The sequence below is a fragment of the Prionailurus bengalensis genome, chromosome E4, assembly GCF_016509475.1.
Source record: "Prionailurus bengalensis isolate Pbe53 chromosome E4, Fcat_Pben_1.1_paternal_pri, whole genome shotgun sequence".
Taxonomy (NCBI): domain Eukaryota; kingdom Metazoa; phylum Chordata; class Mammalia; order Carnivora; family Felidae; genus Prionailurus; species Prionailurus bengalensis.
Window position 1 is genome coordinate 30,141,597 of NC_057360.1, and position 27,925 is coordinate 30,169,521.

Sequence of the window (27,925 nt, forward strand, 5' to 3'; positions counted from 1 at the left end):
AAAATGCATTAAATTCAAATGCCATGCCTATTAGTAAAACACAACACGTGTTTATTCTCAGTAATGTAAAAATAATAACAACACCTTCGTGAAATATGGAAAATAATTTAATTTTTTTTTACTATTTAAAAAAACACCTCTTAAAAGCCAAAAGGCGACTGTTTATTTTGTGGGTTTGTATTTATATGCTGTATTTAGTCATTCTAAATAAAAGACTATTTATTTAAATTCAGGCATTAAAGGGCAAAAACAATCAAAACATAGTATTTTTTTGCCACCTGTTCCCTCTACCAAGAGCTGAAATTTCATAAATAGTTTGAAGGCAGGGCACCATGCCTCTGCTTTGTACGCATATGTGATGCCAATGGCTGTGTTCGTAAAAACCCAGATCAGAATAACTAGGTAATGTCAAATGTTAAGCAAATACCCGTGCATTCTAAAAAAGGAGGTAATTAATTAATTCTTCAGGGGATGCTTTTTAAGTCATCTAACATTAATGTATCCTTTTCGCAGAGAACAAAATAAAACCCCTAAAATACAACCTCGCTCTTTTAGCACACCTTCACCTTAAAGTTCTCATCAGAGTAGACCAATTCTAGGAGAAAGTAAGTAGTTATGTATATCGAACAAGGTTACTGTAGTTCAAATGAAATCCGCTGCTCACCTGGGTTTTCGTTTTCCCTCACAACTCAAAGAGAGCAGAGGAATAAGGAAACAGTTTCTTACATGTGTTTTATATGTTTCATCTGCTCATGCGATGACAGAAGTAAGGAGGACATTATGGAAACGGAAGAGCTAAGGAGATGATGACATTCTTTGCTCCATAAACAATTTAAACTACAAACTAACCTTCCGCGTGCTGCAGCACAAGAAATACCGACTCCTCAGAAATGATGTACTTGTGCAGACACACCATGTTGGGCACACAGCGGGGGATGATGGTCTTTCTGTTCCTGCTGTATTCACTGCTTTTCCTTAGACCCTGACAGAGAACAAAAAGGTCAGTTGTACCCTCAGTTGCCTTTGGAGCCTGCTGTGCTCTGTGTTTATCAACCAAACTAATCTATCCGAGTTACTCTGGGCTTCAGAGAAACCACTCATCTGCTGCTCTATGCCCCTCGGTCCCTGGAGGCTCTGCTGATGGCATCTGGCGTGAATCCAGAGAACGGAAGATGCCACAAAGCTGCCATTAAAATCAATTACGTGGGTCAGTGTTTTTATTAGAGATGCTCTCAAACTAAGTCATCAGGATGATACACAGTTATTTCTCTATGACCTTTTCTTAAGTTTTATTTTACATATATAGACAGATCTTTAAAACAGTAGACATTGTGAGATCATTCAAATTTCTGAGACACAAAAGGTATTCCTGATGAAACAGGTGATTTAAAATTTCAGGCCAAAAACAGTATAAAGACTATTTTAAGACTTCTCCAAAGGAACAAGGTGGCTATAGTTTCTGGTGTCTTACCCTGGTTTAAAAACCTGGGGCGATGCCAGTGATAAAGTATACTCAGAAAGAAATTTGTTTCCGCATATGTTAATGTAACTTACTGCCATGCTGTAAGAATCTGAAAAAAATACATACAACTAATCTGAAACTGATTAACTCTAGATGCTGTAGAAATGATTACATTAGGATATTTTAGAATATGTACTGTCATAAGCCATTTCAATTTTGAAATTACAAAATTGAGGGGTGTTTCTTTCCTTGTTCCTAGAATTTAGATTAAAAAAAAAAGAGTGCCAGGAATGTAGATAACACTTTCCCAAATACCTGAAACGAGACTTTAAGGCAAAATTTCAGTTCTTAGGGACTGTAATCATAATCAAAGGGCAACTGTGTGCAGTCCTCACAAATTACACAAAATGTTTTAGAGGTTTATTTAAAGTACACACTATATATTTAAACATGAGGGAATGAGTCTTCAACTTATCCAAATGACCACCTCTAAAGGCATGCTATAAAGTATTTATCAACTGTGACAAAAAACAGGAAGTAAAATAAATACAGACCACCACAAACACAAAAGAACATTCAAATACCCAAGAAAAAACATTAAATATTTTTCTTTCAGAAGCATAATTTGAAAATAAATTCCTAAATTCATTCAACATACAAATTCTACTTACTTTTAAAATGAATGTCTGCTCTGTCCTTGTGTCCATTACAAGTAAAACCTACATAAAAGACATGAGTAATGAATCATTCACAGTACAATGAAACATGGACTTGTAACTTTTTGAAACTATACTTTAAAGGTTTGGGGGATGGGGAGTGTTGGAATTGACTCCACCAAAGTTGTTAATTTCTGAATAGATTTTTTTTTTTCTTTAAGTAACCAAATCACAGGCTTAAAACAGTCTTATCTAGAGTAGGTTTTACTGGGGTTCATAGGTGGCTCAATGGGTTAAGCATCCGACTCTTGATTTCGGCTTAGGTCATGATCTCACAAGTTTGTGAGTTCGAACCCTGAGTCAGGCTCTGTGCTGACAGTGTGGGATTCTCCGTCTCCCTCTCTTTCTGCCCCTCCCCAACTCGCCTGCATGTGCATGCTGTCAAAAAACCATTTTTTCAAGTGGGTTTTATTATAGTTTCCTTTTCTTTTTTTTTTTAATTTTTTTTTTCCAACGTTTATTTATTTTTGGGACAGAGAGAGACAGAGCATGAACGGGGGAGGGGCAGAGAGAGGGAGACACAGAATCTGAAACAGGCTCCAGGCTCTGAGCCATCAGCCCAGAGCCCGACGCGGGGCTCGAACTCACGGACCGCGAGATCGTGACCTGGCTGAAGTCGGACGCTTAACCGACTGCGCCACCCAGGCGCCCCTATAGTTTCCTTTTCTAAAAATTCCATATTTTAGAAACATTTCTATATATTTACTTATTTCTATATAGAGAGAATATATATATATATAATTATTTATATATTTTTTTAAGAAATATATTTAAAACAAATCTAGGAATTTGTTTTAAAATATATTTCTTAGGGGCGCCTGGGTGGCTCAGTCGGTTAAGGGGCCAACTTCGGCTCAGGTCATGATCTCGCGGTCAGTGAGTTCAAGCCCCGCGTCGCGCTCTGTGCTGACAGCTCAGAGCCTGGAGCCTGTTTCAGATTCTGTGTCTCCCTCTCTCTGACCCTCCCCCGTTCATGCTCTGTCTCTCTCTGTCTCAAAAATAAATAAACGTTAAAAAAATTAAAATGTATTTCTTAAAAAAATAAATTAAATAAAATATATTTCTTAGAAGGAAAAATTTTCCCTTATGGAATATATATGGTTAAGAGGAAGTAAAAAAAAAAAAATACAGGCATTGCTGAAGTCTCATTTCTCTTCCTAAAACCCCTTATGTAGCAACTTGGTATAATGATCTCAATGACTCAGGCTCCAACTTAAGACTCCCTTTCGGTGCTACTTCTCTATCTAAGACTCATCCTAGCTCCTCTTTTTCCATTAGCAAATCCTGTCAGCTCTATCCTCAAAATGTACCCAAAATGTGAACTGACTTGCCAGCTATTACCCTGATCCAAACAAAGATCTACCTGGATTATAACAATGGTCTCCCAACAGATTTCTCTGCTTCCTCATTTGCTGCCCTATGGTCTGTTCTCTAAATAGCAGTCAGTGTTTTCTTTTAAAACAATAAATCCAAAAAATCACCTCAAGACCCTGCATGATCTCACCCACTGCCCCCTCAAGCAACCCCCTCCCCCCACCCACCTTGGCAGATAGGAAGAGTGCCTATAGACAAGGGATTGATTTCTCTTTACCCACCAGGTACTAAGTGTTTACTATGTGCTATGCTTTAGCCATCAATGTTAATTCTTTCAAATACCTATAAGATACTTTTACCCTTCCTATTCTACATGTGAAAACATTAAAACTTCATCTATAGAAACCATAATGGTAGATAATAACAGCATGTACCATTTGCGAGAATTTCAGTGAAATAATCTTGTAAAACTGCTTGGTATCGCCATTTAACTATTATTGCTATCACTATTATTGCTTCTTCTCCCTGACATATGCCCCCCACAGCCCCTTAAAACAAGTACTCATCTTCCCATATTCAGCTCAAATGTCTGTCTCTCAATAAGACTGATTCTCTCCTTTCTTCATTCACCCACTGTATACAGTCCCAACCCCTTGAATTTGATTTTATTTGTTCATGTGTCTATCTCCCAACCAGATTTCAAGCTTTTCATGGGTATATCATAGGCAGAATAATGGTCGCCAAGGACGTTCATACCTTAATCTCCAGAACCTGTGAATATGTTATGTTCCTGGCAAAGAGAACTTTGCAGATGTAATTAAGGTCTACAGACCTTAAAACAGATTATCTTGGATTACCGAGGAGGCTCAATCAAGTCTCATGAACCCTGAAAAGCAGAGAACTGTCTCTGGCGAGAAGTGGAAACACAGAAGTGATAATGGCAGGAGAAATCAGAGAGATGTTAAGTATGAGAGGGTTACACAGTTGCTGGTGCTAAGATACAGACACCCGCATGTCAGCACTGGAGAAAGGCCACCGGCAGCTCCCAACAAGCATGAGAAGGAGCAGACAGCTTCTAGAAGCAAAGACTAGAGTTCAGCTGATAGCCAGTAAGGAAGAGTTCAGTCCTACAACGGCAAAGAAAAGAGTTCAACCTACAATCTGAATAAGCTTGAAAGTGGGTTTTTCCCCAGAGTCTTCAGTAAGGCACACAGCAGTGCCGGCACTTTGATTATAGCCCAATATGACCCACATCAGGCCTCTGGTCCAAAGAACCTTGACATAATAAATTTAATTGTTTGAAGATGCTAAGTTTGTGGTGATTTGTTATGACAGCAATAGAAAACTAATACAGGGCAGAAATTGTATTTCTTCCAACACATAACACATCCCGATCCCATAGTAAATAAATGTTCAATAAACACAGTGAACAAATTCAGGCCTAGAAGACAGATGGCAATATGTGAAGGGAGCTTAGAAAATAAGTTGGGACTAAAGTTTCATATTTGAGCATTCTCCATCAAAATAACAGCTAAAAACATGAGACTGTACCCCCAACGAAATGTTTACACTGTGCTGGATTTCAAAGAATTAAACGATATAATGCACTGAACAATCCAATGAGATAGGTATATCTATTTTTCCTTTGTGACTGGCTTTTTTTAAATTAAAATATAGCTGACCTACAATATTGTTAGTTTCAAGTAGTGATTCAACAATCATATCATATACACTATGAAATGCTTACCACAGTAAGTGTAGTTACCATCTGTCTACCATACAAAGTTATTACAATATTATTGACTATATTCCCTATGCTGTCCTTTTTATTCTCATCACTTATTTTATAACTGTAAGTCTGTACATCTTAATTCCGTTCACCTGTTTCGCCTATACCCCCAACAACCCTCCTCTCTGGCAACCACAAGCTTTGTATCTCCATATTTATGAGTCTGTTATTATTTTTCGTTTGTTCATGTGTTGTTTTCTAGATTCCACACATAAGTGAAATCAAATGGCATTTGTCTTTGTCTGATTTATGCCATTTAGCATAATATTCTCTAGTTCCATCCATGTTGTCATGAATGGCAAGACGTCATCCTTTTTTGTGGCTAATTTTCCACTGTGAACATGCACCACATGTTCTTTATCCATTCATCTATAGATGGACACTTAAGTTGCTTCCATATCTTGGCTATCGTAAATAACATTTCAGTAAATATAGGGGTGCATATAATCTCTTCGAATTAGTGTTTTTATTTTCTTCAGGTAAATACCCAACAGTGGAATTACTGGATTATATAGTATTTCTATTTTTAATTTTTTAAGGAACCTCCATGCTGTTTTCCATAGCAGATGTACCAATGTATATTCCCACCAACAGTGCATGAGTATTCCCTTTTCTCCACATCCTCCCCAACACTTGTTATTTCTTATCTTTTGAATACTAGCCATTCTGATTATTATGAGGTGATACTTTGCTGTGGTTTTGATTTGCATTCTCATGATGATTAGATATGTTTTCTCATGTCTGTAGGCCACCTGTATGTATCCTTGGGAAAAATGTCTATTCGGGTTCTCTCCCATTTTTTAATCAGATTTGTTTTTGGTGTTGAGTTGTATGAGTTATTTATATTTTTGGATATTAATCCCTTATCAGATGTATCATTTGCAAATATCTTCTTCCATTCAGTAGGCTGCTTTTTCATTTTACTGATGGTCTCCTTCCTGTACAAAAGCTTTTTAGTTTAATGTTGTCCCATTTGTCTATTTTTCCTTTTGTTCCCCTTGCCTAAAGAGAAAGATCCAGAAAACTATTGAGACTGAGACTCGATTACTGCCTCAGGCAGTTAGGAAACTGTTGGTAACTTTCAATACTGTATTATGCTGTGAACTGCTGGAACAGAAGTCAGACTGCTCTGGGTTAATAATGGGTGATAATAAGATGGAAGCGATATATATAAATCTTTCAATAAAGAAACATGCCAAAAGAGGGAAAAAAACACTAAAATGAAAGAGTTAGTGGGGACATCAGGTCCAAACTATTTTCTGATAATATACACCTATTCTCCCCATAATTTCCCCTTGAGCTATATGCAATCTTGAATCTCCAAAGCATGGAACCACATTCAAAGAGCTTGAACTTTGAGACTTAATTTAACATGTCGTGTGTGTAAAAGGAGACACTTCGGTTCTCTCTCTGCCTTTGCAGAGAGCTTAATAAACCTCTATCGAGTTTGTAAAGTAGTGTTCCTTAAATCCTCTGTGTTTTTGTACCAAGTTGTGACTGTCTTAAGCCACTCACCAAATGTCAATCTTCTTTAAATAAGATACATCTCTATGAAACAGAAAACATTTCACGAGATAAAAGGTATGGAAGATGTACAAAAGAATTTCTTCCGTCTACCAGAAACCCCTTAACCGGCTGAACAGAATATATCCACATGAATCAGGAGTGATTCTTTGCTGATCTTACTTAGCCATGAAGCATGAAGTGGATCAGATAAAAAGACCAAATTAAGATCGACAAACATGGCTGGGAAGCGATGCTCTGTTTGCATTTACTTTCTTCTCCTACCAAGTTTGTTTGCAACTAGACAACGTTCACATTGAGGCAATAAACACAAGAACATATGTGATTTTTTTTTAAATGTGCCCTTTGACTGTCAATTTCTCCCAAACAGGTGTTGGCTAAATGATTATAAATTGGCCTCTGGATACACCTCTTCAACTGAGCCGTACAGGGCTGGTGATAATATAATTAGACCTAAAAACATCAGGCTGGTGAATGCTTTCCATCTGTTTGGCAATAATGTTTAGTTAACAATAGTCTTTAAAAGAAGCACCTTCAACTTCAGTTCTTAAAGTTATTTATAGAGCCATTCTTAACACACCAGCACTCCTGCTAACAAGAGCTTTAGCCACTTGGAAATTATTAGCCATACGGCTGTATACAAAGAGAAACGACTGCATTTAACATCTGTATCTTTCCAAATTTACACGCTTCAACCTCATTTAAAGTCATTTCTTAATGAACAGTGCTATGGCACTGCATTAATATTATAGTTGCATGCACAAAGATCATAAGGAGCCAAACATTTTTTTAATGCCAACAGTAGGCTAATCTGTAATGAAGCTGTCAGCATAAAGGACAAAATAATAGCTTCTTTAACCCTCAAACAGAATTTGTTCATTTGTGGACTAGAACACATCAATTTAAAAACTGCTCATGGGTTTGCTCACCTTTATAAAGACAAAAATCTAATTTGGTACTAATTTGATACAATTGTCTTTTCCAATAAAAGGCTCCTAAAACCATCTTTTATTTCATGATAAAACAAGTACTCTAACTAAAACTGTCATGAAATAATTATCTCGGATAGCATACCTTATTGAGAGAATACAATTAATGTATTTCTCCCTTTCATTTTTCACTCTCACTTATCAGCACTATATTAGCATATGGTCTAACAGAAGAGATTACTCCATCTTTGCCCGACGTAATATATAGAATGACTGCCTCTAACTGGGGGGGGGGGGGGGGGGGGGGGAGGGGAAGAAAAAGCAGACAACTTATCCCTTAAGGATTGGCCTCATCTGTTCTTCAGTTCCGCCAGCACAATGAGACCTGCCCACTGTCCTTTCATAACGGTGGCAGGAAACGCTTCAACTGATGATAGTCTAGGTTTTTCTATCCATTACAATAAGGAAGGCCTGATATTTAACTAGGCACCACTTCTGGGAAGACAGGAGGGGTGGGGCCATATATCAAAAGCATCCGATGATTTTTTCTTAAAGCATAGGAAGAATAAATTTGGAGAAAAGAGAGAGATGCTCCTATAAGACACTATCATTGTGGTGAGGAAGTGTGAAGGCTTTCCTCTGGTGAGGATTAAGTGTCACCCACTCTTGAAGCTGTTTACAAATTTAAATGTTGACATTCAATGTATGTAAGTCTCTGAAAATAACTTTAGCTCCAATTCCTTTCAAAAGAAAGATTACGTGAGTAATTTGAGGGAATATCTATCTATCTCTACTTTGGTGCCAGTTACTTCACAGGATTCTAGAACAATTAATAAAAGTTAAAAAAAAAAAAGTCTATAGAGGTAGTCATATCGGACAAGCACAGGCTTTCCCTTAATGACATCACACTACTATTTGTGTTTGCTAGATGTAATCTGAATGGACTTCAGAAGTTGTGTTAAGTTATACTACTGGGAATTCACATATAAATAAACATCTCGAAAAGAATGGGATCAATAAGAAAGAAGCCAGAGAAGAAATGGAAGCCCATCTCTGCAAGTTGAAGACACTTTTTCTCAACAGAGTTTCAGCCAGATAAGAATATACTTACTGTCCTCTGTTAAAAACTAACTTAACCATTATTAGATAAATTATCAACTGAACCCATCTTGGCAGTATTACAGAAGTTGGTAATCTTACTTTTATGCAGAATTTTTTTTTAATAGACTTCACGCCCAGCATGGAGCCCAATGTGGGAACTGAACTCACAAGCCTGAGATCAAGACCTGAGCTGAGATCAAGCGTTGGAAACGTAACCAACTGAGTCACCCAGGTGCCTCCGCAGAAACAGCTTTAAGCAACAAAACGAGGGCACTAAATCTTTGCTTCCTCCCTGATACCATGTGATGATAATCAAGTTATTTCTATTTACTGCAAAAACCCATCTCATTTTGTATGCTTAGTATTCAAACTGTATTTCCACTCTTATTTAATTCCATACCTTATTCTCATGACATCTCTTATAAAATTCCAACTACCAGAAAACAAGGAATAGTACTAGGTAACCTTTAATACCAACAACTCTCCCTACTGGGCCCTAACTTTCTCTTGCCTTAACATCAGAAGGCCAGCAACAGTCCCTGTGCCACCACCAGCAACTCCCAAAGTAAAAGATGTTGAGCCCACAGGGGGCCTCGGTGGCTCAGTCAGGTAACCATCCGACTCTTGATTTCAGCTCAGGTCATGATCTCATGGTTTGTCGCATGGAGCCCTGCGTCTGGCTCTGCACTGAAACTGCGGAGGCTGCTCAGTATTCTCTATCCTCCCCCTCTCTCTGCCCCTCCCAGGCTCACACGCACTGACTGACTGACTGTCTCTCTCTCTCTCTCTCTCTCTCTCTCTCAAAAATAAATGATAAACTTTAAAAAAAATTTTTTTTAAAAAGATGTTGAGTCTACAGTTTTTGTCCATCAGAAGCTGCAGTGACAAGAGCATCAGCATGACCAGACTGTGGAGAGGCACTTCTCTCACGTTATGCCATTAAACCAATCTGTTCTCCATGGTCATATGCTCACAAAAGTATTTCACTGTGAAGAATTCAAATATGAAGAGTGAAATTTGACATAGATACTTTGTAACTGTAACCTCAAGGATATTTTCATTTTACTAGTCTCAAGGATCTATGTTTAACAAAGCATAAAAGGTACCCCAGATTTTTTTTTTTTTGAGAGAGAGAGAGAGAGAGAGAGAGAGAGAGAGAGAGAGAGAGAGAGAATCCTAAGCAGGCTCCATGCCCAGTGTGGAGCCCAATGCTGGGCTTGATCTCATGACCCCATGACCTGAGCTGAAAAGTCATCAAAAGTTGGATGCTTAATCGATTGAGCCACCCTGGCACCCCTAAAAGGTACCCCGGGGATAAAGGATTTAAGGGAAACAAACAAACCAACAAAATCCTCAAGAGTCTTACCAGTGTTTCATTTGTGCTAGGACTTTCAAACCATGGCACAGTATCATGAAGTAGGTGAACAAACAATCCAAAAAGGACACTGCGCTGTGGACTGGTGGCTAAGTCAAAAAAAATCACTAACAATTTAGAACAGGGTGAAATATCTCTTTGAGGCAAGGTGAGTTCTTCAAGCTTCTATATAACCACGCCATCTCTTCAAAGGTCGGAAACAAAAGAACAAATCTACCCGGATTGTATGGAGGTAATAGTGAAGATCCACAATTCTGATGCAAAATACGAGAACTCAAAAAAAACCTCTAAGGGTTTACAGAAGTACGTTGAACTCCTAAAAACATTTCCTATGTCAGTTTATCTACAGTTTGTCTTAACTACAGGCAAAGTGGCGCAGGAAAAGGGAGGAAAGAACCACATTAGGAAATGCAAGCAACACCAAACTAAGCTGGTAAATAACTAATTTCCCTATAAGAAAACAACTAATTTTAGATTTCTTTAAATGCCCAGACATTTGCAAAGGTTTTAGTATGCTAATGTTTTAATTAAAAGATACTTCAGCAGTGAAAGCTCTTTCATATGCACTACTGATTCTTCATCAAACGTTAACTTCCCAACTTAACACCAGTACAGCCGGTGGCAGCCTGAAGGTTTACCATCTGCTGCTACCCAAAGTCACTGTGGCCACCTTCAGAACATATGCATCAAAGCCCGAAGATAAGAGGCTGCCTAATACTGCCTAAGTCAGCATAAGGGGGATGACGGACCCAGAGGCAGGCAACAGGCAAGCTCCCAGAAAATACAGAACATCATGAACCATCAGTCACCTCTTAGAATACATACCCAAGGTCACAGGGGATTCTCGGGGTTGAACAGAAAGACAAGAGACATACTCCCTCTAATGGGATTTACTTAAGTAAATTAAGTTAATGTGATGATTTTTTTGTCTTTAAAAAAAAGTGCAGGGGCCGATTAGCCACCTTTAGAGTGGCCCATAATTTTATTCAAAATAAGGATACAACGAATAAAATGAAATATAAAAGCTAAGGTATTTTAATCAGTCTATGAATAATAATCAAGGTTTCCTTTATGCAGTCATAGAAGGTACTTTGTTCTGAAAGGTTTCTAGGTACCATCATACCCACAATCCAAATGTTACCCAAGGAAAATGTACTTTCTGAGATTAGGTTTTATAAAAATATCTACAAAATAACAATTAAAAAGCCTGATTTCTAAGGCAATGATTCTATTTGCCGCAATATTTCATACAGAAACAAAATATTATCATGTCTCTTAAAATATTAAAAACAGAATCTTAAGAACCTGGCTATATTCTATCATAATACTGAATTAACTGGCATATATTCATCTTAAAAGAAATCAACTAGTAGGAAGCTTTCTTGTATGTCATTTTTGCTTTCTGGGTTTTATGGGTTTTTTTCCATATTTCAAATGCAGTTGGGGGAAAATCAATATAGAAAATATTTTTTAGAAAATAATAACAAAAACATCTTTTAATTCTTGGCTTTAAAATGGCAACAGATGCATTTGGTTTGCATTAATTCTATATTAATCCATATTTTTAAAAATTCTTCAAAGCTTCCATAGGGAATTAGTTATAAATTAATTTAAAACCAGGGCATTATTAAGCATTTATGTACCATAAGAACTGTCATAATGAAGCCCATTTGTCCTGCCCTCTTTTTAAACTGAATATAGCCCTAACCTGTTGAGTGCAACTATCTATGATCTCCACAACCTAGGTGAACTCAATTTACGCCTTTGTGTACTTAGTAACTTCAATAATGATCACAGTGATTTTTTTAAGGACCATACTTTGTCACTGTGATAGCTAAAAATAAATGCTACCAGAATAAATTCATCTTCGAAGATATGCTATTGATGAGGGAGCATAAGGCAAGCTGAGGGCAAAGTACAAGCTAGCACACCCACCCCCCCCCCCCAACCCACCTGCCAGGTAGGATATGTGTGATATTCCTGAGAAACTCCTGACTGCCCAAGAACAAAGGAAAGGAAAGAAAACAAATGATTGACTGATAGAGACCACAGTCATGCAGGAAAGGAGTCTCCTTCGGTTCACGGACAACTTAGTAAACTGCAAGAAAAAGGCAATCTTATCCGTAACCTAATCGCCAGAAATCTATAGACTCCGTTTCCTAGAGCCCTAATACCACCCTCATCAAGATGTAAGGGGGTTTAAAAAGCACTTGCCATGGTGATGCGGGAAACAAAGGCAAATGAAAAATTAAATTCCCTTACTGCCTACTCCCTTGACAAGTCCTTGAAACAGGCAGAGTGACCTTCCTCTAGGAACTCAGCTGCCTCAATGACACTTTGCTGGGGACAAAAGGGAATCTTGGCTCAACATTATCCTGACCCCCCAGGATCCTGTGAGTCTCCTCAAACACAGAAAAATTCCTTTGCAAACCTCCTTTATCTTTAACCCCCAAGTATATGTTGGCAATCATACTCCAAGCTAATGGCCCCCTGATATAAATCTGAAGGGTCTCATGACTGAGCTTTTACTAAAAGGTAATAAATGGCATTCTCCTAAGAACAGCGAGCCCCTCAAGGTCCTGGAAATCTTGCTTCCAAAATTCCTTAGAGACTTAGGCTATCCCTAAGCCCCTCCCAAACCTGAAGGTATATAATCAGTCATTCTTCACAACCCCAGTGCAGCTCTTTCTGCCCACAGGTCCTGTCCGCAGGCTTTAATGAAATCACTTTTGCACCACAGACGTCTTTAAGAATTCCTTCTTGGCTGTCAGCTCTGAACCCCTACAATCACCCCAGAATCCCATCACTATGAATATATTATGAATCATATTAGAAAAAGCAAATAAGCATATTTTGGTAGTGCTAAAACAGATCTGCAAATACAAGTAATTTACTCAAAATGCAAAGGCCACTCCTTCCTACACTGTTTTATTCCTTCAAGAGGCACTGAAATTGGGTCGGCAAAGCTTCTTTCGACAGACTAATATCAGGATCAGAAAAGATAAAAAGGATCCAAAAAAACGTTTCTCCATTTCCCATCTAGAAGTCACTTAGTCAACCCCTGGATTATTCATCTTTAGGCAAACAGCTAACTCCAGTCTAGCCCTGAAGCAATGCAAAAAAGATGTGATTCTCTAGAAAATAATCCAGGGAGTAAATATTTCAACTGCAAACATGAATTTAAAATCTCTTATATTCCTATTAGCCAAGTGTCAGTGGGATGTAAGCCATTCCTCAAAGATGTCTCCGACCATGAATGTGAGGTTAATGATCTAGTGAACAATAAAGTTATCACAAAAATGTCTTTTATATACATATATGAAAGAAGAGTTTTACTTTGTATAACTTTTCGAATCCTAGGCCTATACATCTTATTACTTCATGAAACCTGTTTCCAAAGGACATGGTGTGTCTTTGTAAGAAAACTGGATATAAATGTAGCAGAAGGCAGAGTATAAAAGACAGAAAAATTGGGTTTAAAACAGAAATGTTGAAGAGCTACAAAAAACATCCACTTAGGAGGCTCTTCTCAGATCCAAATGCTTTAAAAGCTAGATCTCTACACCTCTGTCATTCTCATTTTGATTGTCTGGTTTTGGTTTTTGTGAAGCAACTTGCCCAAGGCCACAAAGAGATTCTGCGAAACAGAGGTTAAAACTCTGAAGTTCTGGGTTTGCAGGCCTAAGTTCAGCTCATGCCATTCAATTCCATAATGAAACCATTTATTTTATTTCTCTGGTTTGAATTCTGAAGTTCACGTGGGATAATGACTTGACACTGTTAAATTCAGATGAAAATTAATTCAATTAAAAGTATACGGGCGCTCGGGTGGCTCAGTCGGTCAAGCATCTGACTTCAGCTCAGGTCCTGATCTCAAGGTTCATGAGTTGGAGCCCTGCGTCGGGCTCTGTCCTGACAGCTCAGAGCCTGGAGCCTGCTTCAGATCCTGTGTCTCCCTCTCTCTCTGCCCCTCCCCCGCTCATGCTGTCTCTTTCTCTCTCTCTCAAAAAATAAACATTAAAAAAAATTTTAAGTATAGTCTGTTTTATTTAGCTTTAGAGCCTTCTTATTACATTTGCTAGAAAAACCTGATACTCTAGTACTGATATAAACTATATTCGTTCATGCTCGGATTTAGTATTTCCATTCTGCTGCCAGATGTGCTCCAATCAATATGCTCCAATCAATTTACAGGCCCTGAAAAGTGTAATTTAAAAACCAAATACGTCCACCAAGTTTTTACACAGTGTTCAGAATCAGTATAGTATGTATTCAGTTAATAAATGCTATCTTATAATAATGATGGACACAGAGGCTACATCTTCAAGTCAATCAATACATATCCAGCTAAACTGACAATGTCAAAGGCAGTCTGATTCCAATTCAGAAGAAAATGCCTCAAGAGCAAGGAAGCTTTAAATGCTATTATTTTTAAATGTTTTAAATGAGCTTTGTACTTCTGTAGCAGATGGAGTTTAACTTCTAGTACTGATTAAAATGTAAGTGTTTTCATACGACCTAGATAATTTAATATAAGAATACAATGCGTCCATGTTTTGAAAAATTCCAAAATATTTTAGAGCACGTATGAAACACAAAGACACAACACTCATTCCCAAACTGAAAATTTCAATGACTGCAACAAAGTACCCCAATAATCTATAATACAGGTGTACTCCGAGAAAAAGGAAAAGGGGAGGCGGCGCATGGAGAGGAATGTTTTGACAATTTTCAGTTCAAACTACCCTCCTACCGTCTTAGTGTGATCCAGCAGGTAAGGTACATCTTGAGGTGCAGATTCACAGAGTATTTGAAATCTTAAAACACATAAACTGTCTCTTTTCGATCCCTTTACCATTATTCAACAAGCGTTTACTAAAATCCCTACTGAATGGACAGCACTGTATGTAGTCAGGCATTATCAGAAAAAATAAAGAGGAGTAAGATACAGTTCCTGCCCTCCACGACAGGTTAACAATATATTTAAGGCAACTAAAGTCATACAAGTGAAAATAATACACAACTGAATGGTGAGCTTCATTCAAAGACAGAAAAAATGAGCACAGAGTCATGGAGGAGGTAAGCTTCAGCTAAGTTGTGAAAAAGGGACTAAATATAGATGGGCAAGAAAGAAGAATCGAAAGGGCTGAAGTAGTTAGGGAGAAAGCATGCTCTGAAAGACTCCCACAACCACGTATATACTATTCTTTCAGCTTGGAACATTTCCTGCTCATCCCTCCTGTCCTTGCTTTGCTTACTTTAAGAAGCCCATGGAGAGCCCCAAGCAAGGTGGCCTCCTGTGTGTTCTCACAGTATCTTAGTGGACTTCCTTCACACAAAGCACTTTTCACCCTGGGCCGTAGCTCCGTTTATTAATATTTCCCACTGAATTATAAACTCTGAGGGGGTAGACATTAGGTGTATTTTGTTCACCATTGTATTTTCCAGTGGCTAATACCACACTTGACACACGGCAGCAGCTCAGTAAATAATTGCTGAATGAATAAATGAAGAAACAGAAATGGGGGGGAAAAAAACATACAGAGAAATGGTGAGGAGACAGTCCAATCAGAATAAATGGCCTCCCCTTTATTTTGAGATAATGTGAGGAGGGAGGTATTGTTCATTCATTCATTTTTCTCAACAGTTTTATATATTGAGTATCTGTTATCTGCAAGCTACTACACTAAATGCCCCAAATACAAAATTAAATAAGATACAGTTACTAAGCTGGTGTTTGACATGTTTTAGAGATTTATTCTCCAAAGACACATATGTTGAGCACAGGATTTAGACTACATTTTCTGTCTAATAGATGTCTGTAAATACTGTGCCAAAATAAAAACGTTAATTTAAAAAAAAAGAAGAAAAATGCTTGATCATATAAGGTATTTGAAGGCTTGTGGGAGGCACAGAAGTAATACCAAAGCTACCATACAGGGGCACCTGGGTGGCTCAGCTGGTTGAGTGTCTGACTCCAGCTCAGGTCATGATCTCACAGCTTGTGAGTTCGAGCCCCGCATCAGGCTCACTGCTGTCAGCGCAGAGCCCACTTTGGATCCTCTGTCCCCCTCTCTCTCTGCCCTGCACCTGCTCATGCTCTCTCTCTCTCTCAAAAATGAATAAACATTTAAAAAAAATAAAAAGACAAAACTACCATAAAATAGGAATGAATGCTGTGACAAATAAGTTAAAGACATTAAAAGGACACAGCAAAAGATATTTAAATCAGACAGTACAGGTAAGCAAGGGAGCCTTCCAAAAGGACAATAATTATGAATGAGATGAAATTAAGTAAGGAAGAAAAGCAAAAGTCACTCTAGGCAGGCAGGTAGGTACATCATGTGTGAAACATGATGCTTTCTACACCTTTCAAGTTCAATAGTGCTATAACCAGGAGAGCACACTGTGGTGGTCTGGGGGTGAGGGAGGGGAGTGTTGGACAATCTGAGAATCAATCCAGAAAATAGGGGCGAGATCACAAAGGCCTTGGTAGACTTAGCTAAGAAGTTAGAACTGAAAACTATGTTAAAGTACTAAAGGATTTTAAGCAAGAGAGTTTTTAGTTTTGGAAAGGTCTCTTTTTTTTTTTAATGTTTGTTTATTTTTGAGAGAGACAGAGACAGAGCATGTGTGAGTTGGGGAGGGGCAGAGAGACAGGGAGACAGAACCCCAAGCAGGCTTCAGGCTCTGAACTCTCAGCACGGAGCCTGATTCCGGGCTCGAACTCAAGCACTATGAGAGCATGACCTGAGCCAAAGTTGGACACTTAACCAACTGAGCCACCCAGGCGCCCCAGAAAGATCATTATTCTACAGCATCGGCTTTATGAATTATTCTGGCAGCAGTGCTAACAATGAACTGGAGGGAAAGCAGACTAGAGGCACATGATGGTACATCTTGAAAGGGGGATAAAGAAAATAATGCAGACTTTGAAACTTACACATAATTTGGGATGCCGAAATTTTAATCTGAAATACAGCTGAAGGAAAGGTAAGTTAGCTGTAAACGCCAGTACCTAGAGGGTACTGGGTCAACCTGAAATAATTACACTAGCTGTACGTCACCTATAGGACTCTTCCCTATTTTGCTGAAAACATTTGTTAACAACTTGAAAAAGGTCAACAAAGACATGCTGGTCAGAATTACAGATGCTATGAGGTGTGAAATGGGCTATACAATGTATTAAATGTAACACTCTCTTAAATATAGGTCACTACCCCCATAAAAATGTCATTAAATAACAGTAAAGAAATTTTAAAAGATACACAATGATAACTACAAAGAAAACATGAGAGATGAGAACAGACGGCAAAATTTTAGAAGATAAAAAACATGCCAAATGTCTGTAGGTAGGAAAACCAACAAAAAGCAAGCCGATTCTTCCTGCAGAACTCCAAAAATAAGAGGTACCAGGTATTTCCTGAAAACAAGACTGGGAAAACAGCCAGCCAGGCAGCTGCCCTCCTCCTCCCTGCAAAAGACGAGAGGTTTCTTCTCTGAAATACTACAGGCATTGAGAGTGGAATCAAGGAGTGTACTGAAAACAAGGGCATTATGAAAAACCTGCACGTTGAGTTGGTGAGGCCATCAGTCCCCCTTCCACCACTGGTTCCCAGAATGCTGCTGGTCTTAGACTAGCTCCCTAGGTAGGAGATGGTAAGGTTCTTTTCTAAGGAAACCAATTGCTCTAAAAGATACACAGATTCTGACATTCATTAGGTCTCCTAGCAAAACATCTGGAGTGTTACCCAAATTGAAGGCTACCAAATGCCCAGCTCAACAAAAGGAAAAAAAAAAAAATCCTAGAGCAAAACATATCATTGTGAAATTTCGGAAATTTGGAGTTCTCAGAACAAAGAGAAGATTCTAGAGACCTCCGGCAAAAGAGAGAGAGGGGAAAAAAACAGGCCACATACAAAGGATCTGGAATTGAAACACAATATACAAGAATGATGAAGGGAAGTGTCAGAATAACAGAAAATGGAGGAATGAGAGGTAAGCGATGTAGCAGGCCAAGGGACAAACCAGTCTAGGATGGAGCAAACGAGGAGGGTATCCAATAGACAATGCTCTGAGAAAACCACAGATCTGATGGATTTCCCAAGGTGTCTAATTGTATTGAGATGTTTTAAAGTTGTATCGGAGGGTTTAGGAATAAGTGATAGGTACATAGAAAAAAATAAGCAAATTAAAAACGATGGGTAATTTATTAACCCTGAGAAAAATAAAAATTTGTACAAGGAAGACCCAAAGATACTTGAACAGACTGGAGTTAGGCCAATGCAAGCAAAATAAAACTAGAAGGCATAAACATAAAAATAATACCAATTGGAAAGACAACGTAACTATCCTGAAATAACTACAAACTGATTATTGGTGAAGGAGAGTATTAAGACTTACCGCAGCAGTATTTGGCTCAAGAGAAAAAAAAAGACCCTCTGAGTTTCAAATGTGTACAATGGACTTTGAGGCATAAGTAGCTCTATTTTTATTCATGCTTCTTTACAGCCCCTTCTATGCCGCTTTAGAATTGACAGACTGACTTATCTCTCCTGCTAGACCAAAGAGAAACCGTCTTTGTAGCATCATATTCCCAGCACCTAACACAGTGCCTGCCACAGGACAGCATTCAAAAGAAGTTTGTTAAATGGATAAATAAAAGGCCCTGAAACTGAAAGTGGGGCACCAGAGACGGGCCAAAAGATCCGTAATGCAATGGGTCAGATGACCTTAAAGTCCTTTTGAGGACTGAGATGATACACCCAAAGCATAGCTAGTAAAATGAAACGACTCCCTTTACTTTGAAATTACTTAGGTTGTCTTATAATAAAACTGCCATAAAAACCGATCCCTAAAAGTATTTTAGAGAATCATCCTTTAAATACTAAAAGAATTTGAGTTCTCTGGAACAAAAATACGCTATTTACCTAATAATTAATATTGAAAGCGCACATAAAGGGTTTTGCAAGCATAGAATTCATTTTATATACTCTTTAAAAAAATTTTTTAAGTTTACTTGAGAGTGAGAGAGAGCAGGGGAGAGTCAGAGAGAGAAGAGAGGGAGAATCCCAAACAGACTCCACACTGTCAGTGCAGAGCCCGGTGTAGGGTTCAATTCCATGAACCATGAGATCATTACCTGAGTCAGGTAATCAAGAGTCAGACACTTAATCAAATGAGCCACCCAGGCACCCCTTAATTTATATACTCTTAATTATAATTAAGATGTGTACTTAAACAACAGGGAGACAGATTAAGATACCAGAGCACTGAACATTATGAGACACAAGTCATATCAAACATATGGTCGTTCCTTATTTTAAAAAATAGGTATATTGGATATAGTTTTCTTAAGATGATATTATTAATATAATCAAAGCCCATGTTGATGCTGTATATAAAACCTATGGGTAAACTGCATTCCCTTCAACATGCATGAATTAGTTTGTAATTATTAACGCTACCCATACAATTTGGTCCTATTAGTATCTATCCTTTAGCCTCTTGGTCACTCTTAAAGCTTTAAAAGGACCCCCTCCCCACCCACACCACAAACATTTCAAACTGTTTCATGCACCCGCCCTATCATTTTCCCCCACATTTGTAACAACCAGTGCTCCACGGCATTCTTGAAAGCATGACTTCTGTCTATCCAACTCACTGCTGTCCTCAGTATATAATGGTCTTCAACACAACATCTCAAGTGACCCATAATGGCTGTGTACAAATGAATCAGAAAGCACATTCTGACACTAACTTCTTTGCATCATCCTCAAACAGAGATGCATAGAGTTAATGGATTAAGCTAGGTGTACAACATAAGTCTACTTAGGGTGTGGATCCAAAAAGAGGTATTTTATACTATAACTCATTCCTGGGATTGGTACAATGCTCACAATGCCCGAAACAGTCTGGCCACTATTAAAATGAGGTGTGTATATGAGCCAAATGCCACAGTGCTTACCAAATCAATGGACTCCTTCAAGTGTATTATAAAAATGAACAACTACATTAAAAATTGTTTAGTAGCAAATTGTGAAAAACTGCTTTCTTTATAACATTAGTGGCTGCTAGAAGAGACCATCCAAAGGTATTTATGTAATCTATCCCAGTACACTCTAACAATGCTAAAACAGGATTACTCAGAATCACTAGCACTGAGAACTAAAAGAAACTTTGACCTGTTGTGCTGTGAAAATACAAAAGATACAAAAAGTTCTCTAATTATTAAAAAGAAACAAATCAACGCTACTATCAATCATGAATAAAAAGAAGAAGATAACAGGAAAAATTGAACATCACACATGAAATTAAAAAGCAAATTGATAGGTAGGGGTCGTCTACAACCCCCTTCACGTATTAAAATCCAACAAGTCAACATATATTTACTGAGAGCCTGTTATGTGCAAGCACTGTAACGGCCATGAATAAAAGCACGATGAACACACCAAATATGGTCCCCGCCCTACACGCGCTTAAAGGTGAGCATGGGGAAGGGATAATTACAAACACTTTAATAAGTGCTATGCTAGAGGATGACAGGTCTAAATGGAATGAAGAACAATGTCTGATTTAGACATGGGACCATCAGAGAAATCCTGGAGAACTGCATGGCTGGCAGAAGAACAGGAGCTTCTTGTAGACAGATGCAGACTCATTCTTAAATTCATGTAAGGCCACAAGGAATCTCTGAAATACTTGTAGGGTGGGGAAGAAAAAGAGGGAGGTCCCACTTTGATGCAGGTAAGAGTCAGAGTCAGTATAATTTAGATGCTAACGTCTTTATGACTTCATTTGAAACCATAGGGTAATGGGGCGCACATGTATGTATAAACACACACAAATAAAGACAAGAGGAGTATACATTAACACGTAAAAAGGATTCTCAACAGGTGGCAGAGTTATGGGGGAACTGCATCTTTTTTTTTAGCTTATTTATTCTTTTCTTTTCCTACAATGAACAATGTACACAACGAGAATTTTCTGTGTTGAAGAAACATGAGAAAACACCTGGATATTCAAGACAAAGGTTTACAAATCCTTAAATAAAGAGAAAAGTCTTAAAAATCACTAAGGGTACATGATCCTCTAATTAAAAAAATATGGAAAAAGGAAATGAAACAGTCATTTCATAAAAGGAGAAATATAAACAACCAATTAATGTTTTTAAAAATTAATCCTCATTAGCAATTAAAATTGCATATTAAAATGATAATGAAATCCAAATTTTCATCTAGTAAATTCCATTTGTTAGTAAGGATGTGAGGAATTAGTCTTCTTATATACTACTAGTAGGAGTATATATTAGTATAATCTTTCTGGAGGTTAACACACACATGTATACTCTTTGACTCATGATCTCCAACTCTGAAAAAGTATACTAAAGAAATCATAATAGGAGATAATTTATCTCTAAGAATATTCATCACAGGCAGAGAAAATTAGGAAAACAACCTGAACAGCCAAACAATAGGGAACTGATTAAATAAATTACAGTATGTGGTAGTATAGTATGAAACCATTAAAGAGAATAATTTAGAATAACATTTCCCAACTGGATCACATAGAATTTCTGAGGTTCACATTTTAAAGATGGTAATGGTGTATATTTCAATTTCTAACAGTTTAATCAATAAACATAATAATTATTTCAATATTTTTACCGTTAAGCTAATATAGTTTGAAAGCATCAAAATGTTTATGAAATAAGCAATGCATGGTGGTTTGTAAGGATCAAATGAGACCCTGACTCAGGCATTCAAATTAGTTACAACAGAACCCTATCAGCCACTGTGCAGGTTTTTGACTGCTATAGTTTTAAAAAATGTTACTATTCATATACTAATTTAAGGTATAAGATATAAGGTATGAGGGTAAACTGATTTTTTATTAAAGGAAAGCTGAAGAAATAATGCGCTCAAATATAAGAAGTTGATAAGGGGCATAAATGTTATAATCATCGCATAAAATACAGTTGTGAATAATTATAAAGATCTCTGGTGTTGGAAAGAGACAGTCCTGGGGTCAAACCCCAGCTTTGCTACTTAGCAGTGTCCCTAGACAACATACTTCACCTCTCTAAGTTCAGGTTCTTTACGTGCAAGAAGAGGTAGTGTGTAATCCAAAGAGTTCAGCCTTAGGAAAACTCAAAGTCATCCAAAAAGTTACAGTGATCTGAAGCACATCTGTAATAGCTAACTGGCTGTCAGGACCAGTTTGATCACAGTCACAATCTTCTCCTTTTACAATTTTAATACTAACCATTATATGAATTTTAGGTGAAGGCACTACTGAAGGTCCCCACAAGCTTTCACCAAACATGGTAATTACTATGTTGATTTTTTTCCTTTTATTTATTTATTTTTTTTTGAGAAAGGGGCAAAGAGAGAGAGCGAGAGAGAGAGAGCAGGGGGGCTCACCCAGGGGCTCGTGTTCATCCGCAGCAGGGCTCAAGCTCACCCCATGTAGGACTCAAACTCATGAACTGTGAGATCATGACCTGAGCCAAGGTCAGATGCTTAAGGACTGAGCCACCCATATGCCCAGTTATTTTCCCTTTACATAGACTTCATGGGTGCCTGGGTGGCTTAGTCAGTTAAGCATCCGACTTTGGCTCAGGTCATGATCTCATGCACGGTTCATGGGTTCGAGCCTCACGTCGGGCTCTATGCTGACAGCTCAGAGCCTGGAGCCTACTTTGGATTCTGTGTCTCCTTCTCTTTCTGCCCGTCCCCCACCCCCCACTTGTTCTCTCTCTCTCTCTCTCTCTCTGTCTCTGTCTCTCTCTCAAAAAATGAATAAACATTAAAAAAAATTTTTTTTTAAATAGACTTCATATTTTAGAGCACTTTTAGGTTCACAACAAAATTGAGCAGAAAGTAGAGTTCCCACATACCTTCCGCCCCCCAACCAACCACAGCATCCACTGCTATGAACATCCTGCATGAGGCTGGTACATTTGTTGAAAGTGATGAACCTACAGCGATACATTATCATCATTCAAATTCCACAGTTTACATTAGGGTTCACTCACAGTGCTGTACATTCTATGGTTTTTGACAAATGTATGACATGCATCTACCATTATGATATCACACAAAACCCTGTCTCCACTATTCATCTCTCTCTCCTCCCAACTGCTTGTAACCACTGATTTCTTTACAGTCTCCATAATTTTGCCATTCATACAGTATGTAGCCTTTACTGACTGGCATTTTTCACTTAATAATATGCATTTAAGGTTCCTCCATGTATTTTCAAGACTTCATAGCTCATTTCTTATGACAACGAATAATATTCCATCATCTAGATATAATCCAGTATATTTATCCATTTACTATTAAAGAACATTTTGGTTACTTCCAGGTTCTGGCAATTATGAATAAAGCTACTGTAAACATGCATGTGCAGGTTTTGGTGTGGACATAAGTTTTTAACTCATTTAAGGCCAGTACAAAGAAGGGATGTGCTAGATCATATGTTAGGACTATGTTTAGTTTTGGGGTGCCTGGGTGGCTCAGCATCCGACTCTTAACTCACGGTTTGTGGGATCAAGCCCTGCATCGGGCTCTGTGCTGAGAGCGTGGAACCTGCTTAGGATTCTCTCTCTCATCCTCTGACCCTTCTCCACTCTTTCCCGTGTGCGTGCACCTCTCTCAAAGTAAATATAAAGTTAAAAAAAAAAAAGATTCTTTCTCTCCCTCTGTCCCTCCCCTGCTTGCACTCTCTCTCTAAACAAAAAGCAAACAAAAAAATATGTTTAGTTTTGTAAGAAAAACTGTCTGCCAAAATGGCTATACTATTTTGCATTCCCACCAGTGATGAAGAATTCCTGTTGCTTCACATCCTTGTCGGCATTTGGTGTCGTCAACGTCCCAAATTATGGCCATTCCCTAGTAGTATCTCACTTTTTTTTTTTTTTTTAGTTTGAATATACCTGATGATGTATGATGTGGAGTATCTTTTCAAATGTCTATTTGCCATTTGTATATCTTCTTTGGTAACACATCTGTTCAGAACTTTTGCCCTTTTTAAAAAAATCAAGTTGTTCATTTAGATTTTAAGAGTTCTTTATATATTTTGGATAACATTCCTCATATGTCTTTTACAAATATTCTTTCCCAACCTGTACCTTGTCTTATTCTCTTGACAGTGTCTTTTGCAGAGCAGAAGTTTTTAATTTTAATGAAGTATAGCTTATCAATTAATTCTTTCATGCATCATGCCTTTGGTGCTATATCTGAAGTCATTGCTAAATACAAGGTCATCCACATTTTCTATTTTATCTTCTAGGAGTTTTATGGTTTTTATAGTTTTGTGTTTTCATTTAGGTCTATGATCTGCTTTGAGCTCATTTCGTTGAATGACGTAAGGTCTAAGTCCATTTTTTTACTTGTAGATGTCTGCTGGATGTGGAGTCCCAACACCATTTGTTGAAGAGATTATCTTTTCCCCATGCTATTGCTTTTACTCCTTTGTCAACAAAGATCCCTAGACTATACTATGTAGATCTATTTCTGGGCACTCTCTTCTGTTCCATGAATCTGTCTATTCTTTCATAAAGGTCTTAATTAGTGTAGCTTTATAGTAAGTCTTGAAGTTGGGGAGAGATAGTCCTCTGAGTTTGTTCTTTTCCTTCAATACTGTGTTGGATTTTCTTCGATAGTGGGTTGGACTTTTGTCACTCAATAAAAATTTTAGAATAATTTTCTCAATAGCCAAAAAATTACTTGCAGTGATTTTGATCAGGATTACACTCAATGTATTGATCAAATTGGGAAGAACTGAAATCTTGACATTAATAGTCCTCCTATCTATGAACATGTAACATCTCTCCATCTATTTAGTTCTTTTTTTCTTTGTTCCCTTAAAGTTTTGTAGTTTTCCTCATATAGATAGTATACACATTTTGTCAGACTTATACCTAAGTATTTCTTTTTTTTTTTTTAATGTAGGCTCCACACCCCATGTAGGGCTTGATCTCGTGACTCTGAGATCAAGAGTCGCATGCTCTACCCACTGAGCCAGCCAGGCACCCCCCCAAGTATTTCACTTTTTTGAGGGTGCTACTATAAATGATACTGTGTTGTCTGTGTATGTGTTTATGTATGTTTATTTATTTTGAGACAGAGATAGAGAGAATGAGCAGGAGAAGGGCAGAGAGTCATGATCTCGTGGTTTGTGAGAATCGAGCCCTACATCAGCCTCTGGGCTGACAGTGCAGAGCCTGCTTGGGATTCTCTTTTCCTCTCTCTCTCTGCTCCTCCCCCACTCGTGTTCTCTCTCTCAAAATAAATAAAGTTAAAACAAAATCATAGTGTATAGCTCTTTCTATACTGGATTCAATTTACTAATATGTTGACTAGGACTTTTGCACCTATGTTCAGGAGATATATTGGCCTGCAGTTTTCATTACTTATAATAGCTTTCTTTTTTTTTAGTATTAGGATAATACTAGCCGTATAAAATGACTTAGGAAGTATTCTCTCTGCTACTACATTCTGAAAGAGACTGTAGGGAATTGGTATAATCTCTTCCTTAAAAGTTTGGTAGAGTTCACCAGTGAACCCATCTTGGCTGATGCTTTCTGTTTCTGAGAAAGTTTTGGAAGGTTCTTAATTACTAATTCAATTTCTTTAATAGACATAGGCCTATTCAGATTGTATATTTCTTATTGTGTTAGTTTTGGCAGATTGTGTCTTTTAAGAAATTAGTCCATTTCATCTAAGTTACCAAATCTGTAGGCACAGAATTGTTCACAATATTCCTTGATTACTCTCTTAATGTCCATGTCTGTACTAATGTCTTCTCTCTCATTTCTGATGTTAGAAATTTATGCAAGCCATCTTTTTTTCTTACTTAGCCTGGCTAAAAATTTATTGGTTTTATTTATCTTTTCAAAGAACCAGTTTTTGGTTTTGTTCATTTTCTCCACTGATTTCCTATTTTCAATGCCATTGATTTGTTTAAATTTTCATTATTTCTTTTCTTCAACCACTTTAAATTTGATCCTTTTTCTAGTTTCCTAACGTCAAACTTCAATGACTGATTTTAGACCTCGTCAGTTTTAATACAGGTATTCACTACTATAAATTTCCCTCTAGCACTGCGTTAGCTGCATCTCAAAAACTTTGATTAAGTTATGTTTTCATTTTCATCGAATTCAAACTATTTCAAATTTTCTCTTCGGATTTCTTCTTTGACCTATGTGTTACTTAGAAGTGTTACTGGGCACCTGGGTGGCTCAGCTGGTTAAGCATCCAACTCTTGATTTCGGCTCGGGTCATGATCTCACATTTGTGAGATTGAGCCCCACATCAGGCTCTGTGAAAACAATGTGAAGCCTAATTGGGATTCTCTCATGTGCTCTCTTTCTGCCCCTCCTCTGCTTATGTGCATCCTCTCTCTCTCAAAATAAATAAACATTTTTAAAAAAGAATGTGTTTGAAGTGTGTTATTTAATCTCCACATATTTGGGGATTTCCCAGTTATCCTTCTGTTACTAATTTCTAGTTTAATTCCACTGTGGTCTGATAGTGAATATTCTGTTTCCACCATTTTATTTATTTTATTTTATTTTTTTAATGTTTATTTAGAGAGATAGTGTGTGTGTGTGAGTGAGGGGCAGAAAGAGGGGGAGACACAGAATCTGAAGCAAGCCCCAGACTGAGCTGTCAGCGCAGAGCCTGATGTGGGGCTCAAACTCACGAACCGTGAGATAATGACCTGAGCTGAAGTCAGACACTTAACCGACTGAGCCACCTAGGTGCCCCTCTATGCTTCTACCATTTTAAATTTGTCAAGTAGTATTTTATGACCCAGAATATGGTCTAACTTGGTGAATGTTCCATGTGAGCTTAAAAAGAAAATATTTTCTGCTTCTGTTGGATGAAGAAATCTACAAATGTTCAGCTATGTCCAATTATGTTGATTCGTGGTGCTGTCGGGTTCAACTATGTTCCAGTGATTTTCTGTCAGCTGAATCTGTCCATTTCTGATAGAGAAATGATGAAGCCTCCAACTATAATAATACATTCAACTATTTCTCCTGGCCTCATGTACTGTGATGCTCACTGTTAGGCACATTCCCCCTATGAATTGTTATATCTTCTTGGAGAATTGATCCCTTTATTATTAAGAAACATATCTCTTTATTCCTGATAATCTGCCTTGCTCTGAAGTCTGCTCTGTCTGAAATTACTACAGCTAGTCCCACTTTGTTTTGATTAGTATGAACATGCTTAATCTTTCTCTAACCCTCTACTTTTAATCTATATGTGTCTTTTATATTTAAAGTGTGTTTCTTATAGACAACAAATAGTTGCCTCCTGTTTTTTTTTTTTTTTATTAACTCTGACGATCTCTATCTCTTAATTGGTGCATCTGGAGCACTCATGTTTATGATTATTGATATAGTTGGATATCTACCACAATTTTTACTGCTTTCTATTCACTGTCTTTGTTATCCTATTTTTCTGCCATTTGTGGCTTTAACTGAGCAATTTATATGATTTCATTTTCTTACCTTTTTTAGCATATCAATTATACTTTTTTTTTTTCATTTTTCTTAGTGGTTGCCCTAGAGTTTGCAATCTACATTTACAACTAATCCAAGTCCACTTTCAAGTAACACTACGCTGCTTCTCGACTAGTGCAAGGACTTTATAATAGCAAAATATTCCTAATTCATCTCTCCAATCCCTTATATCATTG

At 37.6% G+C, this 27,925-nt stretch overlaps 1 protein-coding gene across 7 annotated transcripts in view; it reads right to left on the reverse strand.

Moving 5' to 3' along the window:
- Positions 1-27,925, reverse strand: part of RPS6KC1 (ribosomal protein S6 kinase C1) — a 186,189-nt gene that overhangs the window by 45,264 nt on the left and 113,000 nt on the right. For all 7 annotated transcript variants that reach the window (XM_043568412.1, XM_043568409.1, XM_043568408.1 and 4 more), the window contains 2 exons: positions 2,134-2,181; positions 850-982 (listed from right to left, as the gene is read on the reverse strand). In XM_043568412.1, coding sequence (XP_043424347.1) covers positions 850-982; positions 2,134-2,181 — 181 coding nt within the window. The remainder of the gene's footprint in view (positions 1-849; positions 983-2,133; positions 2,182-27,925) is intronic.